We start from the raw sequence: 12,057 nt of genomic DNA, 5'->3' as shown, positions 1-12,057 counted from the left end.
CTCGGGGTGGTGCTGGCGAGGGTGGGGTGGGGGGCCTTGCCAGCCTCTTGGCCCGCGCCGGGCGCGGTGGGGACGCGGGGGATCTCTGCGGGCCCGATCCGGCCTCCTGGGGAGCACATGCCTGATGCCCGCTCCTTACAGGGGGGCTTCGCCCGCTGCTACGAGGTCACGGACACAGAGACCGGCAGCGCCTACGCGGTCAAAGTCATCTCGCAGAGCCGCATTACCAAGCCGCATCAGCGCGAGAAGGTGGGCTGGGGCCCGGGCCTGGCGGATGAGGCGCGGGGTGGGGACGGTGGCGTGGGAGCCCCTAAAGGATGACGATTCTGCTGCACCCCCATTGCAGATCCTAAATGAGATTGCGCTGCACCGCGGCCTGCAGCACCGCCACATCGTGCGTTTCTCGCATCACTTCGAGGATGCTGACAACATATACATTTTCTTGGAGCTCTGCAGCCGGAAGGTGAGGGATGGTGATTCGGGGTGAGGGGATCCAAAGCTGGAGATCCTGTCTCTTCTTCACGGAACACGGGTTGAGGGAGGGCCAGGGAGGGCGGTCCAGGGACTGAGGCGGTGGTCCTCTGTAGTCCCTGGCCCACATCTGGAAGGCCCGGCACACCCTGTTGGAGCCAGAAGTGCGCTACTACCTGCGGCAGATCCTTTCGGGACTCAAGTACTTGCACCAGCGAGGCATCTTGCACCGAGACCTCAAGCTGGGTGAGACTCCAGGGCCAGGGGGCCAGGGGTCGGAGTGGGGGTGGGGAGGCTGAGAAAGGAGTGTGACACACCTCTCTGCCCCCTTACAGGAAATTTTTTTATTACTGAGAACATGGAACTGAAGATGGGGGATTTTGGGCTGGCCACCCGGTTGGAGCCCCCAGAGCATAGGAAGAAGTGAGTGTTTCAGGGGGTGGCACAGTGAGTGTGTGACACAGATGACTGCCTGATAAGCAGCACCTCTGTGGGAAGCAGGATGAGTGCCTGGTGTGTGTGTGTGTGTGTGTGTGTGTGTGTGTGTGTGTGGCAGATGGGGAAGATGATGGGCTGTTTGTGTGTGAAGGTGGAGGTGGCAGCCTGGGTTGCTGGGGCTGGTGGAGAGGCTGGGGGTCCTATGGGTGCCTGAGTCCCTGAGATAGATCGGGATATAAGGATTCTTGGAGCTGTATGACTGATCTTGTGTGGATGGGGGCAGGTGACACAGTATTGTGTGTGTGAGACAGAGTGTGGGAATGGCAGGAGATGACACCCTGTATGTAAGAAGACCTTGCTGTGGCCATGACTGGGTGTGAGGGACACACAGCATGTGTGGCAGATGAGTGTTTATGGGGGATGTGACAGCTGGTGTTGGTGTGTGTATGTGGCACAGACCGTAGGAGGTGACAGCCCGTATGGGTGTCTGACAGATGGGAGTGGGGGACGGAGGAAGGGATCGGTGATGGGCTCTCTGTTGACCCTGGAGAAGGGGGCTGGGTTGGGGGCCAGGCCCTCCCTCCCCCCATCCTACAGAGCAGCTGAGCAGCTGGGCCAGGCAGGTGGGCGGGGACTCAGCTGCCATCCCCGGCATCCATTGTCCCAGGACAAGCAGGAGTTCTCTGGCCTTTGGTGACAGGCAGCTGCATTGTCTGGACTCACAGTGGGGGCGGGGATGGGGCGAGGGCTCGCTAGGCTGGGCCTAAACCCTCCCCTCTGCTCCCCTTTCCAGGACCATCTGTGGCACCCCTAACTACGTGGCTCCGGAAGTGCTGCAGAGACAGGGTCACGGCCCAGAGGCAGATGTGTGGTCCCTGGGCTGTGTCATGTGAGTCCCAGGTCATCTGCACACAGATGGGTGCCCGGGTGGGGCATACCTCCCACTTGACTCCTGACCCCTTGTCTCCGCCCACAGGTACACACTGCTATGTGGGAGCCCCCCCTTTGAGACAGTCGACCTGAAGGAGACGTACCGCTGCATCAAACAGGTTCACTACACGCTGCCCGCCAGCCTCTCACTGCCTGCCCGGCAGCTCCTGGCTGCCATCCTTCGAGCCTCGCCCCAGGACCGCCCCTCAATTGACCAGATCCTGCGCCATGACTTCTTTACCAAGGTCTGGTAAAGACACCTTCGTCCAGTTCGCACATCCCCAGGGATTGAAGGGGTGCAGGTGCAGGACCCTCCCTTTTCTGCTCACATGGCTCCACTCCTCAGGGCTACACCCCCGACCGGCTCCCTATCAACAGCTGCGTGACAGTCCCAGACCTGGTACCCCTTAGCCCAGCTAGGATTCTGTTTGTCAAAGTTACCAAGAGCCTCTTTGGCAGGAAGAAGAACAAGAGTGAGTCTGGGATGCCAGTGGTTTTGAGGGTACAGAGTGTGGGGGGGTGTTACATACACATACATGGTGGTGGGGTGAGTACCTGGGAGCCCCTGGGGAGAGCGTGTGTTACACAGGCTGTATCATCCTGTGGGAAGCAGGATACTGAGGGCTCCATCTGCCCCCATCCAGGTAAGAACCGTCCCGAGGAGCGGGACGAGGTTTCCTGTCTGGTGAGCGGCCTCACTCGGACGTCCATTGCCCATCAGGATGCCAAGCCTGAGGTGAGGTGCTCACACGGGCAAGGGTTCCCTGACTCACCCCACCCCAGCAGCTGCGGGAAGCTCGGGATTAAAGAGGCTGGTGAAGCATCTGGCCTCGTGCTGGCCTAATTGGCTGTGTCTCATTAGCCAGGTGGGGCTGACCTGGGGTGACCTGGGGTGACCTGGGTGCCAGGGCATGGGGTGACCTGGGTGCCAGGGCAGGGCTGAGCCATGGACTCTCAAAGATTTGGATTTTGCCCTGACCGATTTGGCTCAGTGGATAGAGCGTCGGCCTGCGGGCTGAAGGGTCCCGGGTTCCATTCCAGTCAAGGGCATGTGCCTTGGTTGCGGGCACATCCCCAGAGCGGGTGTGGAGCTGATCAATGTTTCTCTCTCACTGATGTTTCTAGCGCTCCCTATCCCTCTCCCTTCCTCTCTGTAAAAAACCAATAAAATATATTTAAAAGAAAAAAAAAGATTTGGATTTCGGGGCCTATCTCACCACTCTTTCTCCTACCCAATCCTCCAGGCTCCAGCAGCTTCTGGTCCAGCCCCCCTCAGCCTGGTAGAGACAGCGCCCGAAGACAGCTCACCCCGTGGGACACTGGCGAGTAGTGGAGATGGTGAGCAGCCAGGAGTATGAGAGGTGCTAGCGGGTTACTGGGCTGAAACCAGGGACCAGAGGGGAGGAGGGAGCAGGAGGACACGGCCTGGGTCCTAGGGGACTAATGCCTAATTCTGAGTACCCGTTCCCGTTAGGGTTTGAAGAAGGTCTGACCGTGGCCACAGTGGTGGAGTCAGCGCTCTGTGCTCTGAGGAACTGCCTGGCCTTCATGCCCCCAGGTGAGGTTGGGGTCCGGGACATGTGGATGGTGGTGGAAGCTCTTTGGCCGGGAGGCCAGGAACAGGCCCTACTCCTTCCTCTCCCACGACAGCGGATCAGAACCCGGCTCCCCTGGCCCAGCCAGAGCCCCTGGTGTGGGTCAGCAAGTGGGTTGACTACTCAAACAAGTTTGGCTTTGGGTATCAGCTGTCCAGCCGCCGAGTGGCCGTGCTCTTCAACAATGGCACACACATGGCGCTGTCGGCCAACAGAAAGTAAGTGCTGTGATAGGGCGTCTTGCATCCAGGCCATTGTACCCAGCAGGGCTGCACCTGGGTGTGTGCCCCTGGGCTCGGGGCCTGGGCTCCCTGTGACCTCCGTCTCCTCCCCTCCAGGACTGTGCACTACAACCCCACCAGCACAAAGCACGTCTCCTTCCCTGTGGGTGCTGTGCCTCGGGGCCTGCAGCCTCAGTTGGGTGTCTTGCGATATTTCACCTCCTACATGGAACAGCACCTCATGAAGGTGTGTGGACTAGGGTGGGGCACATGGAGGACTCACATCCTGGTCCCTTCCTGTTCCCTTTTGTGGAGGGGCTCAAAGCTAAAGGTCGAACCTCTAAGGGAGACATCAGTGGAGAGGGCCCTGACTCATGTCAGACGCGTGACTTGCCTCTGCTCCCAGGGTGGAGATCTGCCTAGTGTGGAAGAAGTGGAGGTGCCTGTCCCCCCACTCCTGCTGCAGTGGGTCAAGACTGATCAGGCCTTACTCATGCTGTTTAGTGATGGCACGGTCCAGGTAAGAGCTTCTCTGGGATTGGGGAAGGTCGGGAGGCCTAGGGTGGTGGGGCGGAAACGACTTGGGGCCTGGGCCTGATCCGTGCCACCCTCCTGTGCACAGGTGAACTTCTACGGAGACCACACCAAGCTGATCCTCAGTGGCTGGGAGCCCCTCCTTGTGACTTTCGTGGCCCGCAACCGCAGCGCTTGTACTTACCTTGCTTCCCACCTTCGGCAGCTGGGCTGCTCCCCGGATCTGCGGCAGCGGCTCCGCTATACTCTGCGGCTGCTCCGGGACCGCTGCTCGGCCTAGGCCCAGCCTGCAGAGCGGGCTACCACCCCAGCCCTCAGGCCTGAGGCCGGTGCCTGTAAGGCTCTGGCCCTGGCCTCTGTGGCCCTCCCTGTCCCTTTGGTGCCTCACTGGGGGCTCTGGGCCTAATCCCCCAGGGAATCAGGGACCAACTTCACTGGGGTTGCAGGCTGCCTGTCGTAGCTGCCTCCTTCCCCTTCTCCAAGAAAAGCCTGAGCCTTAGCCCCCAGCTAGGGGGCGCTATTTATGGACCACTTTTATTTATTGACAGACATTTATTTATTGGGATGTGCCGCCCTAGGGAGGGCCTTCTGGGATAATAAACCATTTTGCAGAACTTGGATGCTTCCTCACTCGTAGTAGAGCCCATGGACCGTGGCCACTGCAAAGAGCGAGGCGTTGGTGAAGGTGGCGGAGGCCAGGCCGTCATGCGCCCCGTCCCAGAGCGCACGGCTGACCACATGCACGCCCTGGCCCGTGTGCTGCCCCAGCACCACGCTGCACACCAGCTTGTAGCGGGGCGGGCTGAGCTCTCGCAGGCGCGTGTGCACCAGTTCGCACAGCTCCCGCGCCAGGGGCCCTGCCTTGGTGCCAGAGTAGACTGTGTCTTGTAGTCCTGTGGCCAGCACTTCCTCCAGGGCATGTTGTGTTCGCACGGCCTCCCAGCGCTCCCCAGGCGCTGGCTCGGTGCGATATGAGGGTGCCATCCGCCGAGGAGGTGCCAGGAGCAACCCGGAGAAGCTGATCCTTGAGCCTAAAGGCGGCATTGGGCCCAAGGACGGTCGCCGGCCCCCAGGACCCATGCCTGGTCCAGCCAGTGAGTTGCGGCGGGAAAAGGATGAAGTCAGGCCCAGCACTGAGCCACGGCGGGAGGCTGGGCCCGGACCTGCTGGTCGGGCCTCATCAATGCTGGGCAGATGGCCCGGAGGCCGGGCCAGCGATAGTTTCAACCCGGGGTCTTTGGCAGTCTCCTCCTCCTGGCGTCCAGGGGGCACAGGCCTACCAGCCATGGACCTGCTGCTGAGAGACCCACGCTTGGACTGGGTGGCCTTCACCTTCGAATGCCACTCATTTTCTTACTTGGTAATAAGGTTACCCCCTAGCCTCTTCTTACCTGTGTTTTTGAGACACGTAAATCAAATAGTCCAGGGCTGAGTGGATTCCTAGGTGCTTAGAGGATTAAGGGCTGTTAGGGACAAAAACAAGGAAAGAGATGCTGTTTAGATTGTCATCTTGGACTCGACCCTGTCCCTTGAGCTCCTTCGCCTGGACACTGGGGGTCAGCCAGCAGGAGAAGGGGTGGAGGTATCTGTTTTTTGCCTCAGCCTAGACAGTGGTGCCTTCAACCCCTAACCAGGAGGGACGGACAGACCCAACTCCAACCCACAGGTCCTAGCCCTGTGGGTGTTAAATCCAGTCATCTTCCACCCGCACCTGCTGCTAGAACGGTGGGCACAGATTTCTCCCCACACCTGGCTGAGGCTGGGGGCGGGCAGTACAGGAAGCTCCTTCGCTCACTGCTTTTGGCCTCTGGCCCTACCTCCCGGATCAGTTCTTGGATGGCAGCTCTCTTCTGAAATCCCGCAGGCACCCTGTCACCTGCAGCCTTTGGCCTCCGGCTCTCACAGCCTGGGCGGCCTGACCGGCAGGTGGGAGAAGGGCCCCTTGCCTGTGTTGTGGAGTGGCCATGGGTTGCTGGGCAAGCACTCCTCCCTTCCTGGTTCCCTCCCTCCCTCCGGGCTCTGACTTAACCTGGGAGTGTTACTCCTGTGAGCAGGTGCTGAGCGCAGGGTGCCTGAGTCACCCGGGGAGAGGGGACAACTGGGGTGCAGGGCCCAGGAACATTCCACCCCGACAAGGACAACTGGGAGCAGATGGAGAAAGGGGTGCTGGTCAGAAAGGTGCCCCTACCCCAGGGCTCTGAAGCCACTGTCCATTTCTCTTGTGAAGAATGGCTCTTCGCTCTTCCCTTGTGCGTCTCAGAGGCCTGGGATATGGGGAGACCTTGAGGCTGCTGCGGGGGCGGCTGCTCGGGAATCAGGATGTGGGCCCACAGGAAGGAGCACATCATGACTCTATCGTCTCTCCTTCAGTCTAAACAAGGACAAATATTTCCGCTCCCTGAGCAGAGCTAGGGTGGGGCTTGGCTGACTTCCTCAACTCAGGGCTGCCTCAGCACAGGGGAGGGGGGCTCACTCAACTAGGCGTCCAGCCTTCCGACCCCTGCTGACCAAGAACTCAGGGGCTGGTCCCCAGTGTGCCACGCCTCTTGGGTTGCATTTCAGGGATGCCAGAGGCCATGACTCCTTTGTCAGAGCTGACACCTCCTCACCTGACCCCTCTGGGAGAGACAGGACTGCCCTCTCCCAAATAAGCCGTGCCTGGGCCCTGAGAACCTGGGCTTTCCCTTCCTGGCCTGTGTTATGAAGTTGCCATGCGTTGCTGGGCAAGCACTCCCTTCCGGGTTCCCTCCCTTGTTGAGGGGGGTTTCCCAGACCTGGCTAACCTGATCCTCACTCTGTGCGTGTGGGTGAGGGGTAGGAGGGCAGGGAGTTAGAACGTCGAACCCAGGACCGGCAGGGCCAGGGTGCTGATACCCTCGGATTCTGCTTAGGGCCCCTCTGAAGTCTGAGGTTTTTCCTGGGCCTGTGGGAGATGGGCGGGGCCTCCTCAGGCCAGGCTCCAGTTTCCTTGGAAACCCACAGGCTTCCCACCCTAGTCGGCCTGGGCAGGCTCCCAGCTGGGGCCTCATTTGCAGTTAGCTTCTCCTCCCCCATTTAGTCTGCTCCAACCCGGCCTCTTTTGGTCCCCTCCCGGGGTCCCCAAGCCGAGCCTCTGGCCTCCTCTACCAGCCTCTGATGCCTTCTTCAGACACCTGGGCCTCTCCTGCCCCATCCCTCATCAGCTTCTCAGCAAGCGGCCTCCCAAACCCCCGCCCCTCCCTCTCTGGCCTTTCTCGTCTCTTTACCAACTGTCAGGCCTGGCCAGGCCTCCTGCTCCTTCCCACCTACTGCCTCCCACAGACTGACCTACAACAGGCCTGCTAGGCTATTTCACTCACGCCCCTGCCCCGCCCACCCATGGAGACCCCTGGACTGGTGCATGGGGGAGCTGAGTGCTTTTCCAAAGCCCTCGGAAGCCTCGTCAACAATCGCCTGTACAGGTGAGGGGGTGGGTCCTCTCTGTGGGTTTCCAGAGCCGGCTCTGCTGGGCCCCCTGACTCAGGAAGCACTGAGAGCAAGAGAGACGGGGAGTTAGGACTTGACCCTCTTGAACTCAGGGGCCATAATATCCCCAGACCAGAGGTGGAGGGTGACCGTGTGGCCTGAGGCAAAGGCCTTCCTTTTGTGGATCTTGGGCTCCTAGCAAAGAGCCCCCTGCCCCCTGGATCCGGAGAGATGGGAAGTAGCTCGAGTCCCTCCCTGGGGAGGCAGAGGAGCAGATGACCCTGTCCTAGGAACTGGGCATTTCCTAGAGGAACCAAGTTCAAGAGATTGAGGCAGTGTCTCAGACAGGAAGTGGTTCAAGGGTGCTGTCTGGGGCTCAGTGTCTGCCTAGGACACAAGTAGACTGAAACCAGGAATAGAGAATGGGGGCAGGGCTGGTCGGGAGAATTGGCATGTAGCTTGCTGTCCCCACTGGCTCAGAGCCGGGCTCCTCACAAAGGTGGCTGAATCCCATAACCCTACTGCTTTGGAGGCCACGGGCCTTGGAACTGGGACCAGGAGGCTCCAGGAAGCCAGCTTTCATCCCCTGCCTCCTACCCACGTTATTGTCAGAGGCCAGAGGCTGGGGCCGGAAGTGATCATGAAGATGGAAAATGTGGTCTGGCCTCTTGCTGGTGCATTACTGCTGTCTCTGTAGCCCTATCCTCCCACCCCCTCTTGCCTGGAGGAGGCTGAAAGAAGCTGAGTGTGCAGTCTGTGGAGGAAGAGCAAGCAGCGTTTCCCTTCCCCCAAGACTCGGGCTGGGGCGGAGAGGGTATGTGTAATCCATCAGCCCGGGGGCTTCTTCAGTGATCAAGCATAGCCACCTCCTCCCAGACCGGAGAGTTTGGGATTACCGTCCCATTTCATGGGGGAGCAAACTGAGATTCAAAGGTAGAAAGTCACTTGCCTGAGGTCCCATAGGGTGGAGCTGGGACTAGAACACAGGCCTTTGTATTCCAAACCTTCGGCTGGAAGAACTAAGCCCTGTCTCGAAGACACAGAATGGGCAAAGGCAAAGCCTAGAGTTGCATCCTAGACTCCGGCCTCTTCTCCCCTGGCTCTCTGCCCCTCTCTTCCACAGTGATGTTCGCTTTGTGGTCGGTCAAGAACGGCAGGAGGTGTTTGCCCACCGGTGCTTGCTGGCCTGTAGATGCAACTTTTTCCAGCGACTTCTGGGCCCAGAGCCAGGCCCTGGGGTGCCTAGCCCTGTGGTGCTAAGCACCATACCAGCGGAGGCCTTCCTGGCAGTGCTGGAGTTCTTGTACACCAACAGTGTCAAGCTGCACCGCCATTCTGTGAGCCCACTGGGCAGAGGTGGGGGGGAGGGGGGGCTGAGGAGCAGGGAAAACTCTTCCACTCCAACCACCGCTTTGCAGGTGCTGGAGGTGCTGACAGCAGCGGTGGAGTATGGGCTGGAGGAACTGAGAGAGGTGGGTTTATGGGCAGGCCCCTCTCCTTTCCCTTGCCTCTGATGGGTTCATTTCATACCCTTCATCACACTCATTCTATCCCGGAGAGGAACATGTACCAACACCGGGAGAAGTATCTTACTGTGTTAATAGGCATTTATGTGTGCCTGTGTGCAAAAGGATGCCTGCATGCCTGGTGTGTGCTGGGGGGCATATGGGGTGTTTACGGCTGGTGCTGTATATATCAGCTAAGAGCCTTCATCCTTGTTCTTCAAATAGAAATAGACATGAAAACCCTCCTTTGTGGAGGTCTGGGCCTGCCAAGGCTTAGGCCCTGGTGATTCCCCGTCTCCCCTGGCCTGGGAGTCCATGAGCCTGGGCCTGGGCCTGGGCCTGTGAGGAGTCTGATGGCTGACGGTTCCAAGCCTGCTCACTGCTTCTGGGATGGGTGGGGGTCTGGGAGCAAGGATACCTCAGCACAACCTACATTCATTTCTGTTCCCAGCTATGTCTGGGGTTTGTGGTGAAGGTGCTGGACGTGGAGCTGGTTTGTGAGGCCCTGCAGGTGGGTGTTGCTGGACCCAAGCAGGCAGTCCCCCGTGTGGAGGGCTGGGCTACTAGTACACGGCCCCTCATCGCTAACGTGATCTCCCTTATTCTGCTCCCAGGTGGCTGTAACCTTTGGCCTGGGACCTTTGCAGGAGCGTTGCATAACCTTCATAGAGGCCCACAGCCAGGTACAGCTCCCCATTTTCCTACAACCCCACACACCTCATTCTGCTCCTCCCTGACCCACTCCTGGACCCACAGGAAGCACTTCGGACCCGTGGCTTCCTGGAGCTGTCAGCGCCCGCGTTGCTGCTCCTGCTGCGCAGTGACAAGCTCTGCGTGGATGAGGCTGATCTGGTCCTGGCGGCCCGGAGCTGGGCACGCGTGGGAGCGGTGAGTGGGGTGGAGGGGAGCGCGGGCTGAGGGTGCTGAAGGATTGGGCTGCCGGAACCGGCGAGCAGGCGGTGGGCCAGGTGCCCTCCCCCCTCCCCCCACGGGGTGGGAACACCGGGCTCAGGGCTGGTGTTCGCAGGCGGTGCTGGAGAGGCCTGTGGCCGAGGTAGCAGCCCCAGTGGTGCGGGAGCTGAGATTGGCCCTGCTGGCCCCGGCGGAGCTGAGTGCCCTGGAAGAGCAAAACCGGAGGGAGCCGCTCATCCCGGTGCGGAGGCGGGGAACGACGCTCAGAGCCACTCGGCAGCGTGGGGTGGGGGTGGTGGCACAGGGTCTGGGGGATGAGGAGGGCACCGCGGGACTCCACCGTGAGTGACCGGCCTTCCCCTGAAGGTGGAGCAGATCGTGGAGGCGTGGAAATGCCACGCTCTGCGAAGAGGAGACACGGCCCGAGGTGCGTCGTGCCGCCGCCGGAGGGGCACCCTGCCCCGGGAGCATCACCGCTTTCTGGACCTGCCCTTAAAGTGACCGAAGGCCAGGTCTCGCGAGGAATGCTGGGCCTCTCCTAAACTACATCTCCCGACATGCTCGGCCCTCTGAGCCGGCTTCCGCTCCCACCATGCTCGGCGAGCGGCGCGCGGGAAGCCCTTTTTTTGGGCGGGGCCGAGGAGGGGCGGGGAGGGCGCGGGTTTGCGCTGGGCCCCAAATCGTCTTCCCTGGCGTCATACCCTAACCCCACCCGGCCCTTGGGCACTCTCGCCCGCCCCATTTACTCTGGCACTTCCCGGCTCAGCCCCTTCTTTCATTCCAGACCTGCCTCCTGGAGGCCGCTTTGTAACTGCCCCACGGACACCTCAGACTGTTCAAAACCGAGCCTCCTCGTCTTTCCCGGTTCCGACCCCATGTGTGGCCCATGTCCGTGAGCGCCGAGCCCGCACCCGGGCCCCTGGCCTCCTCCTCCCCTCGCGACTGCTTCCGCCGCCTTCACAGGGACCAGGCCGCGGCATGTGCCAGGCCCAAGTGTGCCTTCGGACCTAAGGGTTATTTTAAGCTGCCCTTTCGTAGGGGAAGTTTATATTTATAAAGGCATCTCCATGTGTAAGGGCGCCTCCCTCTGTACCAGGAGAAGGATGACTCATCACGAGAAGCTCGTCGGTGGAAAGGCGCCCCTGAGAGCCGACCGCCCTCACGCTCCCGGCCCCGCTTTTCCCCTCTTCGGCGGGAGGTGGAGTTTCAGTGGGTGTTTTAGGCCGCGCAGGGACTTCCTCATTCTCCCTGGGCATCTCCATGTGCACACCAAGTGTTCACGTTAATAAACTTGTTTTTCTCTTGTTAATCTGTGTTTTTGTTATGGGGTCTCAGCCAAGAGCTCAGAGGAGAGGAAAGGTATTTTTTCTTCTTGACAAGATTTTTACAGCTGTTTCAGCTCTTTCCGCCAGTCTGTCCGCGCAGGAATTACCGAAACAGGAGAATTACCTCCTCGGGACCCCGAAGCAGCTCTCACAGCGGCGGGTTTGCCGGGATTATCAGCCCAACGCCCAGTTAGTCTCCGTCGCCCTCGGGATAAAACAATCCGTTTCGCTTTCAGGGCGCTCACAATGTATTAGTGGCTCCAAATAACAGCAGCTTGTTTTTTTTGTTTTAAATATATTTTATTGATTTTCCACAGAGAAGAAGGGAGAGGGATAGAGAGCCAGAAACATCGATCAGCTGCCTCCTGCACATCCCCCCAGTGAGGATGTGCCGGCAACCAAGGTACATGCCCTTGACCGGAATCAAACCTGGGACCCTTCAGTCCGCAGGCCGATGCTTTATCCACTGAGCCAAACCGGTTCGGCGACAGCAGCTTTTTGTTATGGGTTAGCTCAGTGAGATAGACCACCGACTCAGAATTTAAATTTTAAGAGCCTTTATTAAGCTGACCAGCTGACTGCTAGCCGTGTCCTTCCTGTAAGAGCCCACAGCTTGCAGTGCAGACCAAGAGTACAGCAAGACCTTTTATCTGCAACACTACGAAGTATTTTTTTTAAGCAT

General features: G+C 59.7%; 3 protein-coding genes across 11 annotated transcripts; 2 read left to right on the top strand and 1 right to left on the bottom strand.

Moving 5' to 3' along the window:
* The first annotated feature begins 117 nt into the window (after positions 1 to 117).
* Positions 118 to 4,803, top strand: PLK3 (polo like kinase 3). Its single transcript, XM_006769279.2, has 14 exons — positions 118 to 249; positions 347 to 463; positions 588 to 717; positions 807 to 894; positions 1,703 to 1,798; positions 1,886 to 2,084; positions 2,186 to 2,312; positions 2,484 to 2,575; positions 3,084 to 3,177; positions 3,314 to 3,397; positions 3,490 to 3,652; positions 3,773 to 3,902; positions 4,062 to 4,175; positions 4,278 to 4,803. Exons 1-14 carry the CDS (start codon positions 118 to 120, stop codon positions 4,467 to 4,469), a joined length of 1,758 nt encoding a protein of 585 aa, XP_006769342.1. The 3' UTR covers positions 4,470 to 4,803.
* On the bottom strand, positions 4,802 to 6,464 carry TCTEX1D4 (Tctex1 domain containing 4). Of its 7 annotated transcripts, none has more exons than XM_015567535.1 (3): positions 5,939 to 6,246; positions 5,581 to 5,652; positions 4,802 to 5,483 (listed from the first exon to the last, which is right to left on the bottom strand). In XM_015567535.1, the coding sequence occupies exon 3, from the start codon at positions 5,474 to 5,476 to the stop codon at positions 4,817 to 4,819; it is 660 nt and encodes a 219-aa protein (XP_015423021.1). In that variant the 5' UTR covers positions 5,477 to 5,483; positions 5,581 to 5,652; positions 5,939 to 6,246; the 3' UTR covers positions 4,802 to 4,816. The 7 variants fall into 7 exon arrangements, with proteins under 7 accessions (XP_015423021.1, XP_015423019.1, XP_006769321.1 ...); XM_015567533.1 differs by having other exon boundaries at positions 4,802 to 5,486; positions 5,939 to 6,245; XM_006769258.2 differs by lacking the exon at positions 5,939 to 6,246 and adding an exon at positions 6,378 to 6,464 and having other exon boundaries at positions 4,802 to 5,652.
* BTBD19 (BTB (POZ) domain containing 19) lies at positions 6,266 to 11,359 on the top strand. Of its 3 annotated transcripts, XM_015567530.1 has the most exons (9): positions 6,266 to 6,438; positions 8,757 to 8,970; positions 9,052 to 9,105; positions 9,590 to 9,649; positions 9,753 to 9,821; positions 9,895 to 10,026; positions 10,166 to 10,291; positions 10,417 to 10,562; positions 10,835 to 11,359. In XM_015567530.1, the coding sequence occupies exons 1-8, from the start codon at positions 6,341 to 6,343 to the stop codon at positions 10,549 to 10,551; spliced, it is 888 nt and encodes a 295-aa protein (XP_015423016.1). In that variant the 5' UTR covers positions 6,266 to 6,340; the 3' UTR covers positions 10,552 to 10,562; positions 10,835 to 11,359. The 3 variants fall into 3 exon arrangements, with proteins under 3 accessions (XP_015423016.1, XP_015423015.1, XP_015423017.1); XM_015567529.1 differs by having other exon boundaries at positions 10,417 to 11,359; XM_015567531.1 differs by lacking the exon at positions 6,266 to 6,438 and adding an exon at positions 6,648 to 7,629 and having other exon boundaries at positions 10,417 to 11,359.
* The last annotated feature ends 698 nt before the right edge of the window (positions 11,360 to 12,057 follow it).

The sequence above is a fragment of the Myotis davidii genome, unplaced genomic scaffold (assembly GCF_000327345.1).
Source record: "Myotis davidii unplaced genomic scaffold, ASM32734v1 scaffold924, whole genome shotgun sequence".
Taxonomy (NCBI): Eukaryota; Metazoa; Chordata; class Mammalia; order Chiroptera; family Vespertilionidae; genus Myotis; species Myotis davidii.
Note: the sequence above shows the minus strand (reverse complement) of the source record. Positions and strands in the feature narration are given on the sequence as shown.

Excerpts from the sequence above, each read along its gene's own strand:
- PLK3 (XM_006769279.2), top strand. The coding sequence starts at position 118 with ATGCCTGATGCCCGCTCCTTACAGGGGGGCTTCGCCCGCTGCTACGAG. Across the intron at positions 464-587 it reads TGGAGCTCTGCAGCCGGAAG|TCCCTGGCCCACATCTGGAA; the intron begins GTGAGGGATGGT and ends GGTCCTCTGTAG. Across the intron at positions 4,176-4,277 it reads TTAGTGATGGCACGGTCCAG|GTGAACTTCTACGGAGACCA; the intron begins GTAAGAGCTTCT and ends TCCTGTGCACAG.
- TCTEX1D4 (XM_006769258.2), bottom strand. The coding sequence starts at position 5,476 with ATGGCTGGTAGGCCTGTGCCCCCTGGACGCCAGGAGGAGGAGACTGCC.
- BTBD19 (XM_015567530.1), top strand. The coding sequence starts at position 6,341 with ATGGAGAAAGGGGTGCTGGTCAGAAAGGTGCCCCTACCCCAGGGCTCT. Across the intron at positions 9,822-9,894 it reads TCATAGAGGCCCACAGCCAG|GAAGCACTTCGGACCCGTGG; the intron begins GTACAGCTCCCC and ends CTGGACCCACAG. Across the intron at positions 10,027-10,165 it reads GCTGGGCACGCGTGGGAGCG|GCGGTGCTGGAGAGGCCTGT; the intron begins GTGAGTGGGGTG and ends TGGTGTTCGCAG.